At 36.2% G+C, this 25,167-nt stretch overlaps 1 protein-coding gene across 3 annotated transcripts in view; it reads left to right on the top strand.

Annotated features, from left to right (window-relative positions):
• Positions 1-25,167, top strand: part of Prp39 (pre-mRNA processing factor 39) — a 203,643-nt gene that overhangs the window by 15,510 nt on the left and 162,966 nt on the right. For all 3 annotated transcript variants that reach the window (XM_090391395.1, XM_090391396.1, XM_090391397.1), the window contains one exon: positions 14,309-14,385. In XM_090391395.1, the coding sequence (XP_090247521.1) occupies positions 14,340-14,385 (46 nt within the window). In that variant the 5' untranslated portion in view covers positions 14,309-14,339. Of the gene's footprint in view, positions 1-14,308; positions 14,386-25,167 lie in introns of those variants that run through there.

Genomic DNA, 25,167 nt, shown 5'->3' with positions numbered 1-25,167 from the left:
TCATTATTCAGAAAAAAAAGCATTATTTTAAATGTATATAGCAGTGTACGTGAAAACTTTAGTTTCCAAAAATCCTTGCATGTGTCTCGCACTACGATTTTTTAGCTTTAATTTGGGGAAAAAAGTGCAAGTTATATTCAAGTAAATACGGTAATTTTTTTAGCTTTCAAATTCTTAAGTATGGATCATTGGTTAAAGACTGGATTTATAAAATGCACAAAAGAGAGCAATATAGCAAATACAAGTGGCTGTAAGCAACAAGAAAACGTTGATATTGTAGCTGGATCATATGATATTGATAAGGGTGTGTCGTCTGACATCCCTAGAGAACCAACTAGGAAGAAGATGAAAAATCTTCGTAAGTATGATATGAATTACTTGAAATATGGATTTTCATGGACGGGAAATGAAGAGGAACCTATTCCAAATTTTGTTTCTATTAAAAATAAATCATTTTTTGTTTACATGAACATATAAATTCAAATAAAATAGATATTTGCAATGAAATATACTTTATTTATTTATTTATTATTATTTTGATAAGGGGGATAGTTGGTAATAATGAAAATTTAAGAAGGGGTATGTGGATATCTGAAGTTTGAGAAACACTGATCTAGAAGATCTGAGTTCAGGTCACTAGTGGTGGTAGATCTTGAGAATTCTAATACTTGAGCACTGCAAGGTTTGTTGGAAAAAAAGGAGGAATAGTGTCTTGTCATCATCAAAGCTATGGATAGGATTGGAAGTCTGTGAAAGCAGATTATTTATATACAAGAGGAAGCCATGGGTTCACCACTTTCCCCACCCTTGGCCAACTTCTTTATGGAGACGTTTGAAGAGAAAGCCTTAAACTCAGCCCCACAAAAACCTACCATATGGCTTTGCTACGTTGATGATGTGTTCGCTATTTGGCCACATGGCCTGGATTCACTCCTCTCCTTCCTAACACACTTAAACAACCAACACCCTAGAATCAAGTTCACCCTGGAAAAAGAGAAAAACAATAACCTCCCCTTCCTAGACACACTAGTCACCTGCCAACCTGATGGAACCTTGGTTTTCTCAGTTTATAGAAATCCCACCCATACAGGCAGATACATTCACCAACAATTCCAATCCTCCCCTCACAACAACAATATGGAGTTATTAAGACACTATTCAACAGGGCAAAAATAATCTGTTCAAACGATCAAGCCCTAACCACCGAACTAAATCACATCCGTGACACTTTCTCAGCCAATGGCTACCCCCCCCCAAAAGAATCCAAAAAATACTTAAACCAGTTATCCACAACCCACCTCCCCCCCCCACAAAAAAAGATTACTCTAAATCCATCACCATTCCCTACATCCGAGGCACTTCGGAAAAAATCAAGAAAATCTTTAAAAAACATGACTTGACCACTTGTTACAGACCATATAGAAAATTGGCATCCCTTATCCGCTCCACTAAAGACCAATCACTCCCCTAGACCTACCTGGTGTATACCAGGTCCCTTGCAGCTGTAAATTATCCTACTTTGGCCAAACAGGCAGGACAGCAAATATCAGAATCTCAGAACATAAGGATTACATCCGATTTCACCAGTACAGCCACTCTGGACTTGCAGACCACGCTCTGGATACTCGCCATAGAATAAGATGGAAGAAAGCCATAGTAATACACTGCAGCAAGTTCAAATATGAAAGACTATTCATGGAATCAGCCTCAGCCCTTAGGAACATGCCAAACCTCAACAAATTTGGATGCATGAGACTGCCCCAAATTTGGGAAACATTTATCAGAAGAACTTCAGTTCAAAGGCTAAGAACTACCAATATAGCCCACCAGGGGGCACCATCAGGACTTTAGGAAAACGGTAGTTTCCTAGCTTCTGTTCTCATTTGCTGTTATGTAGTACTTATGTGCACTTGTCTTTGTATTAAGTTCCCAAGAAGATGGCAATGTGACGTTTGCCGAAATATCAGAAAGTATATATGAAAGTTTATTTAATTTATATTTCTAGTCTACGCTGTCAATTCCTTAATTATTAGTTATCATGTCTAACCAGCGTATAAGCCTCTCTACAATGAAGAGGAAGAGAGTGGGTGAAAGAACAGAACACTGGGATACTCCTGCATTTGCGTGGGAAAGCTGATGAGAGTAAACTGTCCACCATGACACGTAGTGAGCGACCAGTGAGAAAATAGTTAATCCAGTTGCAGAGTGAAGGAGCTTCTCCGAGTTTCTCCATGGTTTGAGTCTAGAGGTGGGCCGTGAAAGCAAGATCAGCTATAGATCGCAAGTTTTGGAATCTATACGGCTGGTCACTGATTAGTTGATATGTCTCTAGGCAGTTCAAGAGGTGGTTGTTGCTCCATAATTTTCAAGAGAATAGAAGTGAGAACAATTAGATGGTGGGTCTTTGGTTGACTTTTATCACCTTTCTTTGGGATGTGCTGGATATGGAACTGTTTCCTTGTTGTAGTGGAGATGCCAGTTAAATAGGATAAACTGTAGAGGCAATACAGGATAGGTGTTAGTCCTGGAGCACAATTTTTTTATCATAATAGGTGGGATACCATTAGGACCAGGTTCAGGTGATTAAGTATTCTTTGGATTTCTTTTTGCCAGTAGACTATTCGAGACATGAAGGGAGCTGCTCTTGGTGGCGGGGGGAACTTTGCCCAGGTCATCACTGCAGGAATTAGAAGAGCAGAGTGATATCATTAAATTGAACTTACTGACATCACTCTCTGAGGTAACTACAGAACCATCCGGATGTGAGAGCTTGGGAAACCTGGGTGGGCAGAGGTTGTGGCTACAAGTGATCAGGAGTGACTGCCGTTTGGGCAGGAGGTGTGTTTGTAGCATTTGGCCCTTTCAAAGTCTGACTTGGTGATGATTCTTTTACAATTATTGCCAGCTGCAGAGTGGACAGCTGGAGTTTTGGTCTTGAGCCATTCGTGGTAAGTCTAGGTGTTTTCTTTTACAACTTTGGCACACTTTTTTGAGAACTAAGACTTGGTTGGTTAGAATTTGGAGTTGAATGAAGGATGAAAGATTTCATTCCTGTGAGGATGATTTCTGTTAATTGGTTTGGATCAGAATTGAAGCAATAGTCGAACCATGTGAAGGAGGAATAGAAGTCGCAGTGGTCCCCCCCATTTGGCACCCTTGTAGTGCCAAAGGACATGACCGTGAACTGGTGGGCGAAGGTTTTTCTGTGGTAAAAGAGGCTTGTATGAGGTTTTTTGGTCCAAGTTATCAAGAGGAGAACTGACAACCACAGTATACCTAGCGTGGGTGCTTGTCAGGAAGAGGTCCAGTGCATTGCAAATTGGAAGGCATTGTCAGGTATTCTGGTAGGAAGATTGATGATCTGAGATAGGTATTGCTTTTTTGGTGAAACTGAAGTAGGGGGAGTCATTATGAATTGTTAATATTGAAGTCCCCAAGAAAGATGACCTCACTATTGGGGTATTTTTTTGACTGCAGAAAGTTGAGCTTTAGAGAGAGAGAGAGAGAAAGATAGATAGTTGAAGAGGTCAGAGTGGTAGACTGAGTTTGGAGTGTGATAGAGTGAGCATGTGAAAAGGGCAGATTGGTTTGGTAGAGAAGTTTTGAGCCTAAGTACATCAAACAGTGGGGATTCAAGGGTTTGCACTTTCTGACATAGTATGTTGGTTCTGATGAATGCACAAGTGCTACCCTTGTGGCAGAAAGAGCAATATAATATGTAGTTTGGGCATTTGAGGCAGTGGCTGTTGAGGTTGCTAGATGGTGTTCTGGTAGGAATAGTACTTCTGGTTTAAATGACTGTAGGTAGTGGTTCACATTGTTTATATTCTGTTAAAGCCACGGATGTTGGTGAAGTGGATGTGGAAAGTTTTTTTTTTTTTTGATAATTAATGTTGCTGGGTTGTTTGATTGGATTTTTATGTTGTTTTTTTATGATTCTTTTGGTTGGATTTTTGATGTCTTTTATGATTGGATTTTTTTAGATATTTTTTGTAGGAGAATTTTTGTGATCTGCAGTTTAACCACATTTCTTTGAGTTATGGTTCATTGTATTTGATGAGGAAGAGACAAAGAGAAAGTGGAGTGCATGCAGTTAGAGGTGACAGACTTGCAAATATCCTGCCCACACAGAAGGAACTTGGTCTCCTGTCCATACATGGCCTTGACAGTTCATTCTGCAGCCAGAGCATCTCCCTCCCTCCATTCACGAACTGGCAAAATATGTGGTTGCAGGATTTGATGCTAGCTGATCAGGAAGCCTCCAAATTCATTACTAATTGGTTCAGTCCCATATAGTAACCAGCAGTCTCTAAAATTATCATCAAGAGTATCACTCTCACTGCATGTGCGAAGCGTGGGGGAGACAGAAACCGGAACCCTTTCTCTAGCGATCAAACATGACTCCAGCCATTCCAGGTTTCTAATAAGTAAGGTGGTGGTATTTAACCAGGTGATGAACGACATTTACCAAAAGTCTGGCATTTTCTCGAACTAGGGAAGATATACTTGTGCAGCAGCAATACTCGCCAGGTTTGCCAAAATCCTGGTTTGGGAAACAGGCTATACCACTGGAAAATGGGCTTGACTTGACTGCAAGAAGCTATATATTGCACATCGACAGCCATTTAATAGTCTGGTGGAGGCATGCCTTCACATCCTTCACAAGTGGTTTCATCCTAACACGGTGTAGTCAACCTATTCTTTGGCAGACAGGTACGTCGTCTTTACAATTATAACAGTTAATAGTCTGATACATAAACATCCTGATTCCAAGTGTTTTTAGCATGTTGAAAATAACAGGTGGCTGCATTCCCTCCCACCTTGTGAAGTGCTATGACAGCTGCATGCCTCTCATAATCTCCCCACTGCACTTTAACCCATACAGCTAGACAAATCTCCCTCTCCACTGATAAACATGCAAATTTTGGCTGGGCTTGCACAATTCTGTGGGCAGTGAGTGTGTGGAAGTTATATCAATATTTATCACAAGACTCTATATACACACACAAATGTGTAATAAAATTGATATGAAAGATACAAACATGAAGAAAGAAAAGAATTGAGCTTGTTGAACCAATTATACAGGGTGTTTCAAAAGGGGATATACAACTTTGAATGATGACAATTGAAGGCAAATAGTAATAGTTTAACTATTTTTATTACTGTGCAAATGTAGCAGAACACTTGAAGTTTCAACACAGATAGTTAAAGTTCAATATGATTGCCTCCAGTAGTTCTGTAGATGTCTTGTCTGTAATCAGTTTCCTGCTACATTCAGCAGAACATATCTGGCATAACTTCCGCAGTGGCAGCAGTAATTCTGGAATGCAGCTCATCCAAATTGGCTGGTAGTGGTGATACAAATGACCAGTCTTTCGCAAAGCCTCACAAGAAAAAATCTGCAAGGTGGGGGGGGGGGGGGGGATGCAGTGCCCATGCTACAAAAGCCCCTCCAACAATCCATCTGCCTGGAAAACAGGTTAACAGGTATCAAGGTTATAACCTTTTGTCTGTGAAGTAATGAGGAGGTGCTCTGTCTTGCTGGAAATGTAAGGGCCATTATGTTCGTCGTCTAATCATGATATTAGGTACCCTTGTAGGATGTCTAAATACAAACCACCAGTAACAAATAGACTTTGGGGGAAAAAAAAGAAGGGTCCCAAATTCTGCAGTTACTGAAACGATTGTGTCCCAAAAGTCTTCATTTTGTTCTGTACAGAAATGTTCTACCGATCATTTCCATACAGAAATCATGGTGTATCTTATCGTCTTTCTTCAAATGTTGTACGAGGGTAAATTTATGGGACCTTAAATGTAGACACTGTCATGAAGCACTCCACGCACACAGTCACGTGTAATTCCAATTTGATGAGATGCTTGTCTTGTTGACTCTCCAGAGCTTCTGAAAGCTTTCCCAAACTTCTTCCACAACAGCATCGGCAGCATGCGGCCTTCCCATTGACCTTGGATGATGCACAGAACAGCCTGTTTCCACAAAATTGCCACTTTAGATCGTGCACCTACTAGGAGATTCTTTGCCATATTGGGCTGTAAACTTGTATTGCAAACTTCGTTTTCTTAACCCAAAACTCACAACGTGCTCACTCTGCACCATCGAAAGTCGCCATTTTCAAATGGTGTAACTTATAACACCATCTAGTGTTGTCATTTGGTAATGAAGTTATGTGACCAAAAATTGATGTTTCACTACATTATGACACTCACTCAGCTTTTGTATGTCTTTTAAGTTATTCTCTGTTCTACTGCAAAGACCAGTCTGGGTAGTGATCCCACCCATAATGTATTGCAGTATACATCTTTTAGTGAGATGTGCTTTACATTATGAGAAAATACTAAGAATAGTGATCAAAGCTTTACCCACCTTTACAATGAGTTGCCCTGGTGTTGTACCATTCTTTTGACTTGAACTATGTTTCATGCGCAAACTTAATTGTTTGTTTACATGGGATTAGGAGTTAAATAACCAAGCTTATAAAATTACTTGGTAACCCTAATATACAATATCCCCTAGTTAAACAAAAATTAATTATATATATATATATATATATATATATATATATATATATATATATATATAGGAAGATTGATTTACTCAGTTGCTATACATTTTTTAAAAAATATTGAATGACTGGAAACCGAGAAAAATGAAAACAAAGTTTAATAGCACAACTAGTTCCTGCTTGTATCAGCCTTCTTCAGCTGCTCATTACAAAAGAAATAACTAGTAAAATCTAGATGAAATAACTGTAAGCAACATGGAAAGTTAGTATATACAGGGTGTTCGGGATAAATTTGACATATTTATAATTAATTATATTTTTCCGTAAGTTACATGTATTAACACACACTTCTCTTCATTTAAAAGTTTGGACCCTTCTTCATTCATATACAAGATGTCAGAAAGGATGGATAGCTGGAACCCACCTGAATCATGGAAGAGAATAACTTGTATCATGATGATTCGTGCCCGCCATCAAAATAAGGATATTACGACTGCTGCCCAATGCTCCCTGAATACAGTAAAAACAATCAGGCATGAACTAGAGACTTGCAATGGTGACTACGAAGATGTAGCAAGAAGAAAGATCCCTAGCAGACGATCTGATTGCGTTCGTACAGCAGAATTCCTCGCAAATCTGCAGGAACAGGTGTTGAAGAACCCTGGCATTGGAATTCGGGCTTTGTTCGTGGAGTTGCTAACTGTAGTCAAGCCCTGGATAACAAGGGTAGCCAATGGTAGGCCGTATGTATGGCAGCAGGATTCGGCCCCTTGCCACACCTCTGGGAAAAGTCAAAAATGGTTGTCTGAAAATTTCTACGACTTCACCAGTCCAAATGTTGCCTCCAAACTCCCTAGACCTTAACCCCATGGATTATTTTCTATGGGGCGCAGTTGAAAAAGACACCAATCGCACTTCCAGTAATACAAAAGCCCAGTTAATGGATAAAATTAAAACAGTTTTTGCAGCCCTTCCCAGGGAGACTGTAGCATCAGCTTGTTCGAGGTTCCGAAGCAGAATTGAAGCTGTGATCGATGCTAATGGTGGTTATTTTGAGTAAATCTTGTTGATAGTATTGTAATTAACTCTGCCTGTAATGTTTTTTTGTCAATTCATTAAATTTAATAGATACAAAGAAGATTTTCTTTTTCCTTACGAAACTGTCAAATTTATCCCGAACACCCTGTGTATATATATATATATATATATATATATATATATATATATATATAACGTAGAAACGTTGAAGTCTGCGCATTTAAAACTGTTCTCTCGTTGGCTTCATTGTTGGGCATATGCATGCGTATAGCATCTCGCGAATGCCAGTATTTGATCGTAGCACAATGACAGTCTGAAAGGTTATACTCAGGTTGTTGTTGAGATGTAAGGGGTTGAGAATGATTTCTTTTGATTCTATTATCTTTCTAATTCATCCTGGCAATGGAAAATGTTATCAGACTTGTCCCATAGGACTGTATGGCTAAAGTTTTCTTCATTAGGATCAGCAGAGAACATAACAGACTAGACAAAGCACTGGCTCGCATTCTCCTGTAACTGACGTCTTTCTTGTGTTCTTCAATGCATAACTCTATCGATTTTTCTGTTTGGCCAAAATATGATATATCACAGTTGTACCAAATGTGGTAAACACCAGGATATTTAAGGTTATGATATCTGGGTTTTGGATGGCTCACTAAGGAGCAAATTTTTGGAAGAGGAGTAAATAAAGTTCTTATCACTAAAAACACACATAATAACCACAGTAATGACTATTTAATTCGTAAATATTTCATACGAATTAAATAGTCATGTGATTATTACGTGTGTTTTTAGTGATGAGTTCATCACAGGTTTCATTATATGGAAAAAAAAAAGTTTGTTTTATTTACAAAGAACCTTGGCTAATTTGGGTGAGACAGAGCTTCGTTATTGCGAGTTTTTTTTGTAAATAACCATTTAGTTGAAAAGTAGACCTGAGAATATTGAGTTCTTTATTAAGTTCTATCTCATCATCAAGAAGAGAGCGAGCACAATGGCCTAATGTAGAAATGATTCCAAACTTTTGAGGAGGATAATGATGGGAGTCACCATGGAGATATCTGTTGGTGAGGGTAGCTTTTCTGTAAATCAAGATTTTTAATTTCTCTGAGGAACAGGTCAGTTTGATGTCCAAAAAGGAAGAGAACCATTAGCTTCAAACTCAGCCGTAAATTTTATGTTTGGATGAATATAAAAAAAGATATATATATATATATATATTCATGTTTGTGATATTTGACAGTAAACTGTATCTGAGAGATACCACGACCTCCGATGTCAGTATAGTATGGTTTAGTTGTGTTTTTTTTTTTTTATTCTTTGTTCAATAATTTCTAGATTGTAACTGAAAATAAATAAACCATCATGTATCACTGAAATACTGAGCCAAAGGCTTATTTATCATATATATACCCTCTAGGAGATGTGCTTTACATTATGAAAAATACTAAACAAAGTGATCTGGAGATTACTCCACCTTTACTATGAGTTGCCCATAAGGTTGCTTATGCTTGCATCTGCTGAAACTTTTAGTTTCTATATATTCGGCACGAAACTCTTGTAGTTTCATGCTGAATTTATTGTTCTATTGTTTGCCAAGGTCTGGAGAGAGTAATTTTGCTTGTTATCGTAGAATTTATTCCAATAAGAAAAAAACTAAAACTGTTCACACGACTCTTGATAACTTCTTTTGATAAAAAAATTGCAGTAACTAATGTAGGTACAAATATTTATTAAACATTTACTTTGCATTCATTTTTTATCTTTCCTAAAAGAGTACCATATAAAATGTATTATTAATACAGTAATCGATCATGGACGAATTGTAATTTTTACCATTGATTATTAGATTAGATTAACGCGATTTTGATATGCGTAGTAACATCGAGGGATTAATTAACCACGTTAATCGAGAGATACCTGTGTGTGTGTGTGTATGCACTGAAAAGAATCAGTTACATGTTTTCAATCAGTAGCAATTCAGAACAGTTAATACATATGACACATCTTCCACAGATGCAGTTCATTATTTTTGAGTAGCTTGTAAGTGGTTTTCATCATATTTTAGTTTGCCTGTGCTGCAAGACTGGATAAGATGTTCTCATATATTATGTGAATCCCTATTTTTTATTCAGGCTGTTGTGCAAATGAATCACACTGCTTGAAACAATGAAGCTGAAAGTTTATACCAGAATAACTTTTTTCCCCCTGTAGGATGTGGATTTCTCTTAGAGAAATTGCACATCTAGTGTTGTCATTTGGTAATAAAGTTACGTGACCAAAAATTGATGTTTCACATTACGACACTCACTCAGCTTTTGTACATCTTCCGAGTTATTCTCTGTTCTCCTGCAAAGTTGTACATACCCTTTTGAAACACCCTGTATTAGATACAATGATTCGACATTTAGAGAAGAGATTGGTTGTTGAAAGCCACGCACTCAAATCATGCAATACCTCATTAACACTTCCTTGCAGTTGACTTGTTCCTATCGCTATAATCATATACTACCTCTCTCCTCTTCTCAGTTTGTCACTCTTTCTATCACCGCTACTCTCTAACACACACTTGAACACTTGTTACATTTTCACATGTTTTGCCATAAAGTCCCTGTACAATACTACTGTAATCATTCATCAGCTCCTCTGCTACTGGCACATTTCTTGTTAAACTTTCAACTACCAGTGTCTTCTCTATATGCCTTATCACTGCACCCAGCATATAATTTGGTTCCACAAGCTTAGTTCTTTTTTTAATATCCTTCATCGTGTGTTCGTGTCTTTCATAACAACGTCATTACAATTTTGTGTGTGTACACACACACACACAAAGTTGATTCCAGATAGAACAGGAGAATTGTGGTAATAAGTAGGAAACTGAAGAGAAGAGCAATGATTATAAACATCATACCTAGGAATGTGTAGGAAGGGAGACTTTAATATGTTCACCTTGGAGAATGCTGTGTGCTGGAAGTGGGTGTATAGTGATAGGACATTTACAGAATAAGATCAGTTATTGAACATTTAAGAAGGAAGGTACCAGTGGAATAGGAGATGAATGATTGTTTGCAATTTAAGTGATAGCAGCAGTGTTAGGCTGGGTAAATATATGGCCAGGCAGGGAAATGAAAATTAGACGGTAGGACTCTGAGCATGAACTATCAGAATCAGCATGAGATAAATGATATGGGAATGCAAGATAAGGATGTAGGGATGGTTTCAATTGGAGTAACAATCAAAGACCATGGAATGTGTCGGATGATGGGGTGAGGAATTGTGGGAAGCAAAAGGTGATCAGGTTACAGCTACTGTCTTCATACTCCAATGCAAGCGGTACTAGGATTAAAGGTGCAATATTGCCTTGGTAAAAATTAGTCAGTCTGCAAACCATTGGTGTCAGTAAGATATGATATAGTAGTCACAGAATTAGAATATGATAGTTATGGCATTTTTTTTTTTTTTTTGAAAAGACAAAACGATAAAAAGGGGAAGGATATTGAATAGTGATAATGGCTTTGAGGCCATCTGGTGCAAAGTTGAGGTGAACACAAATTTTAGTTCTTTAGTGGGGGTGTTGTAAACCAGGAAATGTAGAAAAGTAACTATTCTGAAATGTTCAGTAGATGAGATTTGTAAGTGATAGAAAAGTGATAATCATGGGTGACTAACTGTAGAAGCATTGACTGAAAGAAGGGAACAATGTGTAAATTTGCATTCCTGGAGCTACTTGGAGATAGCTTCCTTATGCAGCATGTTTTGAAGCAACACATGAGATATGAGTGTTGGATTTAATATAGTTATATACAGTGATGATAGATATTACTGAAATACCAGTTGGTGAAAGATCATGTGATTTTGACATGGGAAGTGGCTAGGGGAAAATTTCATGGAATGGGATTACGTAACTGGAGAATATGGCAAATTAAGGAGATTGATTAATCTGTCATGACTTGATCAATTGAAGGGAAGAAAAATCATCAATGCCAATGTTTAAAATCAGTTACTTATGGCCAGGGCTGTCGCTAGATTAGATTGCCCCCTGAGGCAAACAATTAGATATCGCCCCTGATGGATTATAAGACAAAAATAGAAGAAAATCTCCAATTGCTATTTTGTTTTTATTACAAGAGAAAGAGTAATGCAAAATGATTACATAATAATATTAATTAAATGATTGCTCTATGGGGGATCTTCTTCTTGAGTATTCTGCAATTGAGCAGGTTCTTCTCTTAGTAGCAAAAGCTTTCCTTCCACTCTCTTCTGTTCTGAGCCCTCTCTTTCAAGGTTGTGTACCTGTCTCCATTCAGCATGTCATCTGGCATTGTTTTCCTTACTCTTCCTCTGTCTATTTTTCCTTCGATGGCATCTGATAATTCCATTCCCTCTCAGAATATGGCCGATCCAGTTTCTCTTTCTTCTTTTTATCCTCCTTAACAAACTTCTTTCTTCTTCTTCTAATCTTTTTAAGACCTCTTCATTATTCAAATTAAGTGGATATTGAATCTAACATTATTTCTTAGCCAAATAATAAACTCAAAGATAGACAATCTATCTAAGAGTTTCATGCCGAATATATAGAAAACTATAAACGTTTGGCGAGTCCAAGCATAAGTCAACAGGTGGTACATGCTGGGGCAACTCATAGTAAAGGTGGAGTAAGATCCAATCACTGTCCTTAGTATTTTTCCATAATGTAAAACACAACTCCCTGGAGATGTATGCTCTTATGGGAGAAGGTCACTCACTACCCAGACCGGTTTGATATTAAGGCCTTACTTAGAATGACTGTCTCCTGAATTTCCTGGATGCAGTCCTGACTTGCCATACTTATTAAGATTAGGGAGGGGGAATGTTTCATAGCTGATGTTGATTCTAAAAATAGTCTTAAATCTATAGAGAGTTCTGTGCATTATGGTTGTTTGCCTTCTTTCATTTAATTCTGTGTGAAGTATTTAGAGCCTTGTCTGCCAGTCCTGACTTACCATGCACATGATCATGAATGTACTTTTATGTTCTCAAAGCAACAGATCTATCACTGTTTAAATAGGCTGAGATGCAAGAGGATGAAGTCATGTCATTGGAGAACAGTTGGAGGTTGTTAGCTGGATGTGTAATTAGAAAGTAGCATGGTGATTATATTTATGAAGAACTTAAAGCATCTGTGGTGAGCTTGTGTGACTGATATAAGAGAGATAGGGGACATGGGATATTTTGTCTATTTTATAGATAGCCATTGGCTGAAATGTCTTGAAGATGAGCTCTCGTCAAGAACTGTTCATTAGAACAAATGGTTCTGTATATAAGTGTTTTATATACAGAGCCAGGCATAGCCAGCATCCATATAAATGTTTTATATGGATGCTGGTGTGACAGCTTATGTAAGTACCTCCTGATGTGTGTGTATAGGTTTCATATAAACAGAAAAGGATAATGAACCATTTGGTGGTCATGTAAAGTAGTGTAATCTAGGAAGGGAACACAATTGTTTTTAATTTTTCTAGCAAAATGTATTTTTGGATGTTGACTGTTCAAATGTTCTAAAAATGTATCTAATTTAGTATTATGGGTGGCTAAGGATTTTTTTTTTTTTTTTTTATTTATTTATTTTATTTTTTTTAACCATTGCCAGCCTGGCTGGCAGAGTGGTAAGCACATTTACTATCCAACCAGAAGGCTCGTGGGTTTGAATCCCACCATGAGCATGAATGTTCTTGATTGTGTTTTGGTGGTAGGTGAACTTCATTGCATAGCTTCAGACAAACCCCTGGCTTATTTGAGGGTTCCTTAAAAAAGTTCTATGTTTGATTCTCTACAGCAGGGTTTCTGGATTTTGTTAAAAACAATAAAAAATATGATATATAAAATTGATTAAAAAAAAAAAATCTTTAGCCACTCATAATACTAACTAGGGGACTGTAGGGTTACAGTGTTTCACAAGTAAGAGTCGCATAAAAAAAAAGATATTTTTATGCGACATTTATTTATTGCCTTTTTTTTTTTTTATTGGTTTGTGTGTAGCAACATTTAGAGCTTGGTTTATGTAGAAATTGGCTAAAGGTGGGAAAAAGCAAGAACCTATTGTAGTGCCATCTAGCTGTTTATTTTTCACTTCCATGAAAAATGAACATCAGATGTTCAATGAGATGGATGGTTGGGGGTGTGTGGAGTGAATGATCTTCAGAGAGTTGAAGCCTCCAGAAAAGCATACAATAGGACTACATGGTGTGGCACATCACCAAGCATTGGAGTGACCATATGGGTTCTGTGGATGCCCAGTGAACATATGATAATGTGTGTAATGAATTTGAAAACAAATATATCAGTGGAGAATTGTGGCTTAATAGCATCAAGGGTTTCTGTCAATGGCACATGGATCAATAATGAAGTGATATTAAACATGATTTTGATGAGTTCTTACTTTTGATCCCATTTACCTTTTGCTCTTTAGAACAATCTTCATTATTTTCCATACAACTCCTAGTTATTGATGAAACACATCAACAAATACCTTCTCTCTCTCTCTCTCTTGATTGCGCACAGCAGTAATGTGTTGTAGGTTTTGCAATGGTTTATATGTAGGGTTAATGTTAAGAAAAAAAGAAATGTAGAAAGAAACTGAAGAAAGGTCAATTTTAATATTGATTTTTTTTCTCTACTCTTAAGAACAAATAATTGGATGAATCATTTGTATACTAGTGAGTGAATTATATATTTTGCTTCTGAAATTTATCCTGTTCCTTTATTTTTAGACACTAAAGGCATATATTTGCATTTGAAGAAATGCATCCTGAAAATGAAGAGCAAATGGAACGAAAGAAGATTCAAGGTTGGTATAAGAAACATACACCTTAATAATGTGTTTTGTTTTGATCTGTATTGACCAAGGGCTGCAAATTTGGATCAGTTTTAGATTGCATTCCTTGTCTGGTGGATATGAATGAACTGCACCCAGAATTATTCATGAAAGTTTTTCTGTGATATACATTGTACAGTATATTGAGAAAGAAATAACAAACATTGGAATGCTGAATTCAGATTCTATGCTGTGAGTTCAAGATTCCTGATATAGACATTGCATTTAGTAATACTTTAAATGTGACAATTATTAAATGGATTTATTATAAACAGTCAACTATAACTTTGTATTGGGCTTGTTGCAAATGTTAAACAGATATAGCATGATTGTTCATAATTGAAAATGTTATAACTAAACTGTTTTAATGGTTGTTCCTTAATGTTGTAAAACCCATGAATTTTCTTTTGGCATAACTGCAATTAATAAAATGGGTAAGTATTTTAGAAATAAGTGGACTTCCATATACTTCCATCATATTTCTATGATCAGTTTGATAAGAGCTGTGCTGAAGCGTATGTATGCTAACATTTAGCATTTTGTACATATTAATAAATGTAATAGAATGCTAAATGCCTAATTGGTATTTAATATTACAGATTACTGTAAAAACAGTTTTTTTCCCTACTATTTTCATGAATGTTCTTCAAGACATACATTGCTCCAGTTCTTCAAGACATACATTGACAGATTCCTTTCTTCTCTCACTCATTCTTTATGTTCTTCAGACAAACTTTTGTAGAAAGACATTAATTACACCTTTTTTATCTGATTTTAAGGAATCTTTCATCTAAAGGACTTTTAACAGTTTTGATATCTCTTCAAATACAGAAGAAACTTTGCCAACCTGGCATTGTTACTAAAGGTTTTGTGATCTCTTATGTGTAGGATTTATACATATACACCTACATACATACAGGGTGGCCATAATTAAAGAGGAGGTGTTCGGAGCCCTGTGTACCAAAATATATTGGACAAAATTCAATATAACTTGGTGTACGTACACTCTGGAACATGGGGCTTTGATTTACAGAAGATAAATTTTAGTGCAAATTTCTGCCACCAGAACATATTTGGCACTATAAACACTTGGTTTGGGATGAATTAAAGAGTAGTGGCTAGATGAGACACAACAAATCAATTTTCATGTTCGTGAACTTACAGATGTGGTTCAATATGTCCTCCTTTCAAATGTTCTAGGAACTGCATTCTGTGAATGACATTTTTGTTAACTCACATGCTGCATTATTCTTTCTTTCAAGGTTGCTAAATCAGGAACATGTCCAGGAACACTTACAAAATTCTGTCACCAGCAGACAATTGGTGCTAGAATCGTGTGATATTTGCATAATCTCACTGTTTCTTATGGAAGACCGAAACAGATTCACATCATTCTGATAAGACTGAATGCTATGGATCTCATCTTACCCGAACATGTGTTGCTAGTCGAGCTTTACTATCAACAGTGCTGTAACATTAATGCCATGCTTTGAGAATTCCGGTGTTTGAAGGATAGGAGAAAAAAGTCCAATGACAATAACAAATCTTAGAAAAATGATTTTTCGATTTGAAAATGGCAGATCTTTAGCAGTGATGCTAAATGGAGGGTGCAAATGGATTATTCAACAAGTTGACGCAATTGCAACTGCCATCATGGAACATGGAATAAATAACGCACAAGGGCCCAGTAGTGCTCGGGCAATATCAAGGCAACTACACATAACATACTCAACTGTGTGGAAAATCCTGTGTCAAATGCTGAGGTTTTTCCCCTACAAGATCTCCCATACTTAAGCTTTGCTTCATGGTGATGCAGAAACTCGACTGCAGTTTGCTCTGACATTCTTAGCTCGAATGGAGGTGGATGATGCATGGTCGTGGAAGATCTTGTGGAGTGATGAGGCACATTTTTATCTGAATGGTAGAGTTAAGAAACATTCACCTTAATGTTTGTGGTGCATACAATTGCTGCATTTGGGCTGCAAATAGCCCTCATGTGTTCCATCATACCTCTTTGCACTCACCGGAAGTCAGTGTGGTGTGATTTCACTGCATTATTTATTATCGGTCCATATTTTTTTTTTTTGAAGAACTTTGCCCAACGGGACCAGTGACTTGTACCATCTCTGCTGTTAGATGGTGAGAGATGCTATGCAACTTTGTTTTCTGCAACTGCAGCAGTGATGATGCCTTGAATCTACCATATTAATGCAGGATGGAGCATCACCTCACACTGGGTTGCTGGTACAGCAAATGTTATGACAACACTTCACAGAACACAGAGTTATTAGTCATACATTTCCACAGCATGGCCACCTTGTTTGCCTGATCTCAACCCCTCTAATTTTTAGTTGTTGGGGCCATCTGAAACGCATGATGTATAAACAACATGTTCCTGATTTAACAACCCTGAAAGACAGAATAATGCAGCATGCGAAACAAATCAGTGCAGATCTGTGGCATTCTGCTGTAGAAAATGTCATTCACAGAATGCAGCTCTTAGAACATCTGAAAGGAGGACATATTGAACCACATATGTAAGTTACACAAACACAAAAATTGCTTTGTTATCTCTTCTAGCCATTACTGTTTAATTATGTTACACCCTGATATCTTAAGAATATAAAATTCTCAGTTATGGTGTAACATGAAGAGCAAATAAATAAAAAAAACCCTGCATTAAAGCTAAAAGATGAATTATTTAAAAGAAAAAGAAATATCCTTGCATCCAATAAAATATAAAGATGTTTGGTTGAACTAACTAACAAAAAGAAACAATATATTAATGTTGTAATATGATATAAAAGAGAAAATTTAACTAAATAAGACAGAAAAGGATTAGTCATAAGAGATGGTATGTGAGAAGCTAGAGATTAAAATATTAAGTGATTTCATAGAGAAATTTTGAAAGGGGATTAAGTTAGAGGCTAAGACAAAAAAAACAACAGAAAATTGCTTAGGGTCAATTCCCAGATTGAGAAATTGTTACGGGCTTGCCGATCAAATGACGTTTGGCAGAAAAACGCCACCCTAATTGGTCGGTAAAGTCAAGTCAAAAAGGGGGGCGGAGAAAAGAAGTTAGAGAAGGTGCCATTAGGAGAAAGGGTATAAAAGGGTTAGAACCCCCCCGTAAAAAAGACTTTTTGGCTTTTGGTTTTGGTTCTGTTCCAGGAGGGTTCTTCGCGAGTTCTTTCGTAGGGATTTCACGGTATTTTCCTGAGTGGCGAGATAGGGGTTATATCTCTGTCGTCACAACACGGAAACGAAAGTGAGTGGGATTTCGATTCCGTACTTCCTATGTAAGAAGTGAGGAATGCCATATAGTCAAAGAAAAGAAAGCATATTCTTTGTGTTTCAACTCCAGTGTCAACTACGAGAAAGGGAAAGAAGTAAAGAAATCGATGTCCACGTCGCGAGTTGTACAGCCATTTATATAGATGATTCAAAGTGTGTTCTAAGTTACGAGAGGTTAAGACCGTGTAAGCAAAGTTCAATTCCAAAAGGAACGTAGGAGAAACAGATTATCGGAGAGGTTATACCAAGATAGTTCGATCAGAAAAAGGTAGAGGCCCATATGGAAAATTCAAGAAAGAAAGGTACTGTAAAATATATCTCATGTTAACTAAGATTCGTCTGTATTAGTTATCATTATTCTAATACTGAACTGTTGAAGTGACCAAGAAAACAATACTAGGACTTCAGTATATGACAGAATATAATGAAAGTAAGCTTATTAATGTTAATATTATATGAGTAATTAAGTGTCCTGAGAATTTTGCATGTCTAACATATTGTATAAGAAAGTTTAAATGTCATAGTTATATGTCAGTGCAGTAAATGGTTTAGTTAATCTACTTAACTTTGGATAGTTAAATAGTGTGAATTAATCTTATATGTCCGTGTCAAATGAATTTATGTGTTGAATGTGTATGGCGGCATGATCGTAATACTCATTATAGGATCATAGCTTAATTATTTGTGATAAACTAATGTTAGTTTGTAAATATTTAGTATAGCATTGAATTGAGAAATAACTAATATTTGAATTGTACCATGTTAAGGAATTTAATAAACCTTTTGTCCAATGATAAAACAGTTGTCTGAAATTGCTGTCCAATGCACCACTTGAAAAATTCCGAACCTAATCATGAGGGAAATTAATGTGTGAAGAAATGAGATAAAGTGTCACAACTGCAACATTGTTTCACTTTCAGACATATTTTAGTTTTTTCTCCTTGTTTTTGTATATAATATCTCAAACTAAATATCCCAAAAGGCGCAGCATAATACAAATATTAGGGATACTAAGGGGAGAAATTACTTAAGTGTTGGTAAAAATTTTGGTGATATCTCGAGCATAGATAATAGTAGAACATAGATAAGCGGAAATTACTAGATAGAATAAAAATCAAGATATGGGACACAACAATTAATCCCAAACCATGTGCTTATACCATCAAATGTTACCTGGTGGCAGAATTTTGTACTATTTTTTATCTTCTGTAAATCAAAACCCCATGTTCTAGCATGTACATACACTAAGTTTAGTTAAACTTTGTCCAACACATTTTTTGCTACAGGACTCTGAATACCTTTTTAATTATGGCTGCCCTGTATACATAAAACAATAACAAAAAATATTTATAAAGTAACTTTATAATTTTAAACAGCTGTAAAAAATGAAAGTATAAATTCAAGTATAGTGAGTTATTATCTTAACATTGAACCCCTTCCTAACATAGGAAAAGTCCAAAAATTGATCATTCTAATGTTTATTATTTCTTGTTGTACCAATTATCTGAATATCAAACCAAACTCCTATCTAATATTGGAAAAGAAAAAAAAGTCTTATGATCCTATTATGTGAAATTTTATGACTATCTGTCCATTGATTTCTTTGCTTCAGAACTGGGGAGGAGGTTGTTAATGTTATTGTAGGTGGATTTGTGATGTGCATCCTTCATAACTTAATCAAATTTGATGATACCCTTAGGTTGTAAAGACCCGAGTTCAAATTCTGTCTAGAATGCGAAGACCATTTATTAGGTCTTTTCATTTGAAGGTGTAAACCAGTTTCATATACGGAGATGGAAGGAGGAAACTCCTTTAGACTTGGGTTTTGCATCCTGCAAAACTGGCCAGAAGAACAAATGCAATACAGCCATAATACACTATACAAAGTAGCCAAGTTGCTCGGTTTATAGACCATTGAGCTTAACCTGGGGATGGGGGTACTTGGATATTACATGTTAAGTTTTTTTCCATAGTTGTAGCACTACATTCTGCCAACATGAGAGAGACTTGTAGTTGACTACAGAAGCCAGTTTTTTACAGGTGTAATGTTTGTTTTTACTTAGAAAAAAACAGGTTTGGAGGTAATTGTATTGTAAGGATTCTCCCAGTAGGCTGTCTATTTATATATGGTGCAAGAATTTTGTTGACAGTGTTATGTATCTCATACCAAAAACATAGTCATTAGTGAGTGAGGAAATGGTGGATCAGCTCAGATTTTTTTAATGCAAAGTTCAAATCAAGGTAGCTGGCAAGTTATGAACTTGATATTCCTCCTATATTTAATCAAAAATTTTGCGAGTTGCAGTTTCTATAAACCATTAAAGAGCGTTCTGAAGCATTTTGTGTTATCTTATGGTAAGTTAAAGTGATGGATTTCTGAAATCAGTAATTTCTAGTGATGTATATGCATTTCTTGTGAGCGATCAAGTTAATAAGAATAATGTCAGGATTTGATGAAGTTAAGAATACTCACATGCATGAAGGACGTGAAGAATCCTTATTATGGGGAAAAAATTAAAGATCTGCATAACGAGAAAGTGTATGTGGTGTTTTCTTGAGCAGATTAGCTGTGTGTGGATATCCTTTACTGAAATAGAATTATACCTAATCCCTTTTGAAATGGAAATTTAGTTTAATAACTAAATTATGTTAACAGCATTTCACTATGTTTTGCATAACATCATCAGTAAGAATGGAAGAATAAGAAAGTACAAACATTCATAAGTAACTGGATGTAACTGACAAACTGTGGCTGTCATACAGATGTGTGTGTGTGGGTACACAACACACACACACACACACACACACACACACACACACACACACACACACACACACACACACACACACACACACATGCTGCTGACTAAATTCTGTTAGAAAACAACTATGGGAGTGCATGTGCAATATGTGATTAAAAATGTACGACTACTTGTGATGGCCTTAATATAATAGGGCAGTCAGAGAATCCACATTTAAGCAGAAAAATTTTATTCACAGAAAATAATAAATATATGCTGTGCATGTTATAAGATAAGGAAAAACATCTAAACAAAAGGTGCAAGGGAATTGAAGAAAGGAATATTCTGGGTAGAACAAGAGATTTGTTTAGAAAAATAAATGATGTTACAGGGAAGTTTATCCCTAGATTAGGAGTTGTAAAAAGTAATTTGGGAAAATGTCCGATGGAAGAAGAAGCAGTAAAAAAAAGATAGAAAGAGTATATAGAGGATTTGTACAAGAAAGATAATAATATTGAAGTAGAATTTGTTGAGGAACCCATGATAATGAAAAGTGAAGTGATATCAGCAATGGAACAGCTGCCAAAATGAAAAGCTTCTGGAGCAGATGGTGTGTTAGTGTAATTATTGAGAGCAGCTGGAGATGAAGTAGGGAATATATTGACTTAATTTTGTCAACAGGTTTGGAAGAAAATATACTGTCCTAAAGTTTGGAAAACATCAGTATGCATCCCAATTCCAAAAGAAAATCAAATCCCAGAGATTATGAGAATTATAGCACCATTGCTTTAATTTAGCATGCAAGTAAAGTTTTGCTCTAAGGATCCAACAAAGGTTGGAGTCATATATTAATAGAGAAATTCAACAAGAACAGGCAGGCTTTAGGGCAGAAGAACTAGAGACCAAACAGCAAACATGAGATGGATTATCGAGAGAACAAGAGAATTTCAGAAGGAAGTATTAATCTGTTTTATTGATTATAAGAAAGCTTTTGATTGCTCAGATCACAGCAGACTGTGGATTGTAATGAGATCAATTGTAATATCTGAACATCTAATTCTCTTGATAAGAGAGCTGTGTGACAACCAAGAAGCTTCAGTAAAAAATCTTTGGAAAAACAGTGTTCAAGTGGAAAAAGGGGTGCAGCAGGGTTGTATACTGTGGCACTAGCTTTTTAATATTTATAGTGAATATATTATGAGAATGGCTGGTTTAGGCAAAGATCCAGCTGGAATTAAGATTGGTGGTAGAAAAATAAATAATTTACGATATGTAAATGATACAACCCTCATAGCAGAAACAAGATCCGGAGTAGTTGATTCTATTGATTAAGATAGAAAGTAACAAAGCCTGGCTGAATTTAAACATCAGCAAAACAAAAAGTGATGGCTTCTGGCAATTTAAATGAATTTATAGTAGTGGAAGATAAAATAGAAATTGTTAAAAAGTTATAATTTACTTGGGTCTAGAATCGGAAATGATAGTAAATGTGAAGATGAAATTAAAAGGATAGTCATGGGAAAAAAAGCTATGTTAAATCTGACAAAAATTATGAAGGATAGAGATGTGAGTAAGGCCATGAAAGTTGTAATTGTCAAAGCAATGGTATTTCCAGTAGTGATGTATGGATGTGAAAGCTGGATTATTAAGAAGAAAGAGAGAAAGTGAATTGATTCGTTTGAATTATGGGTGTGGCAGAGACTATTAAGAATCCCATGGACTGCAAAATTGACCAATCAGATTTTAGAGAATATAAAGACAGAATGCTCCTTGGAGTGATGATTGCTAAATAGAAGTTGATGTACTTTGGACATATTATGTGAGCTGATGAATCATTGGAAAAGGCAGTTATGTGTTGGGGAAGATTGAGGGAATGAGAAGAGGATGACCACAAAAGAGAGTGATGGACAACATAAAAGAACTTACCACTTGAACTTACAATTACTGAAAGAAATGATAAATGGCTGAGTGGGATGGAATGCCTTTGTTCACAGGATCACCAAGAGTCAAAAACAAAACTGGATGGGACATAATAGTGACAACAAGCCTGTTCCAGTCTCATTTTTATCTTTTCCTCAGTTGTCCCTAGGCTGCAGAAGGCCAGTAACCATTTCTTACTCTGAAGTTTCAGGAAAGAGGTAACCAGACTGTCACACTCTGGAAAATGACTTGGACAGCTTAACGAATGCAGCGTATGTGCAGCACATAATATTTAGACATCAGTGATCAAAATAATAATATAAAATAATTTGACAGAACTGAGAACTGTCCTATTACTTCAGCCCACATATATTATTATTATTAATATGACATCCATGGAGTCAAAGGATGCATGAAGGCAGATCTATATTCTCTCATGTAGAAAAGATCAACAAACTGTGTCTTAACCCATTCAGTTTTATCCACACTGAGGCAATGCATTCCACTCACCAGTCACTGTCCATGCAGAGAACTTGCTTCTCACTCCCATGCTGGCACCCACCTTATACAGCTTCCAGGAAATGGTAGAACATGAATAGCCTCATTTTCTACCATTTCTCACTCTACTATATGAAAAATCTTCTCCGCATTAATCTGGTAACAATCCTCTACCAATTTATACATTTCAGTCATATCCTTTCTTTATCTTCTATTCAACGCTCTACAAGCTGCATTCTTTCGTGATCTTCTCATATGTGATGTTTCCTAGGCACTTAGCAACAGATCTGCACACAGCAATCCATATGTGGCCTGATCAAAGTCTTATATAAGGAGCATGACTTTTTTTGCTTGTGTGTTTAGCTACTAATTGTTTTGGCAGTTAAATGACTTTCCAGTGGTGAAAATCTTCTCATCTGTGAAGAGGATATCTGTTGTTTGTGTACTACTGGATAAGTGCTTTTGATTTTATCATCCTCTGCCACGTAAGTTGTGGTGTTAGGAAGTGTTCAGTATAACGATAATATGCTCTCATTCCCTCCCCACTCATCAGTGAGTGCACGTGATATTGCCCTCTGCAAAATATTAATCTCTCGCAACATCACCTTTTGCATTCTCACATGATTATGGCAGATTATGTGCCTTCACAGCCCTCTAAAAAGTTGTGTCTTAATGCAGCATGGTCGACCTGTTCTTTTGCAGTCAGATACGTCTTCTGTATCGTTATAACATTAATAGTCTGATACACAAACATCCTAATGATCTCTTTAGTGTTTTTAGTGTGTTGAGAATAACAAATGGCTGCATTCCAACTGTGTGAAGTTCTATTACAGCTACACAGTTTTCACAATCTTCCCACTGCATATTAACCCATTCAGCTAGATAACTCTCTACTGATAAACACTCAAGTGTTGACTGTGCACAGTGCCACTAATGGAACTGGGCTTGTGCAATTCTATGGGTGGCACAGGGATGCAAAAGTTGTAACAGTATTTATGGCAAGACACTGTAATGTAGGCTTATATCATTATATTTGACAAGAATTATATTCTTGTTTTGTTTGCATGTGAAGTATCTTTTACATGTTTACTTATGAGTAGCTTACTTGTATATGGAGGCTGTTGACTTCATCTCAATTGCCTCGGTATCCTATATGCAAAAACATCACAGGAAAACGGTCACTATCCAGACCAGTTTTACAATTATTGAGTTCTCATCAATGGTAGCTAGACTCAGGAAAACACTAAGTTAAATCACTGTAGAAGTCATGTATTTTCTGTATGCAAATAGTAAAATTATTATTATGCGAGTGTCTCCATGGAGTCAAAAGACACATCACAGGAGACTCCACACTACCTATTATTCACATGATACCTATCATACCTCCTCTTAAATTTATATATTACTGGGATACTCACAACTACCTCTGGCAATCCATTCCACTCACTCACCATTCTCCAGCCTAGTCTCTACACCAGTGGTTCTCAAACTTTTTGAAGTTGGGGCTCATTTAAAATCCTATAAATAATTGTTGGCACACTATATACAAATTTCTGAGAAATATGTTATAATAATTAAGTCAAATATTACAGAAAAAAATAATGCGATTAAAAAAAATAAAATGAAACAAACCTTAAGTTTATTCATTCTTGTGTTTACGAGAAACATGAGCCTGATGTGTCCTAGCGATTGCTTCAATGTTTGGGCATATATTTGAAAGGCAAACTCTCATTTCCTTGTCAATACATTGAAGAGTTCCTCTCTTTTTACACTTAATTGTGGTGAGGGTAGAAAATCCTAATTTACATAAATATGATGTTGAAAATTGTAGTAAAATGTTCAAAGCTTTTTTTTTTAGATATTGACACATATTCTTCTTTTATAGAAATCCAAAAGGCTTCAAGAGACAATTCCTTATGTTTAATCATCAATCCACGATCAGTGGATATAGCTGCCAGTTCTTCTTCTTCTGTTAATGTTAAACCAAAATCACTTGAAGTTTCCATAAATGGGTTTCTAATCCAATCGTATTGTTCAGTGTTAAGTGATGGAAAATAAGAACTCAATTTTTCTTCTAAACTTGTTAAATGTTCGACTATTATTGGAAGTGTTTCATTTATGCAAGTGTTACTTACCAATGGAAGTAACACTTACCAATGCAAGTAGTTTTCTCTGAAACGCTTTCATTTTGTCAGTGGATGTGAGAATATTTTATTCTTTCCCTTGCATGCTAGTATTCAAAATATTGAGCTGCTAAAATATATCGGCCAAATACTGTAACCTGGCAATCCAAAATTCGCAC

This window comes from Typopeltis vanoorti, chromosome 4 (genome assembly GCF_054136105.1).
Source record: "Typopeltis vanoorti isolate ZY-2024b chromosome 4, IOZ_Tvanoo_1.0, whole genome shotgun sequence".
Classification (NCBI taxonomy): Eukaryota; Metazoa; Arthropoda; class Arachnida; order Uropygi; family Thelyphonidae; genus Typopeltis; species Typopeltis vanoorti.
The sequence above is the reverse complement of the archived record's forward strand: the minus strand, read 5'-3'. Positions and strand labels throughout refer to the sequence as shown.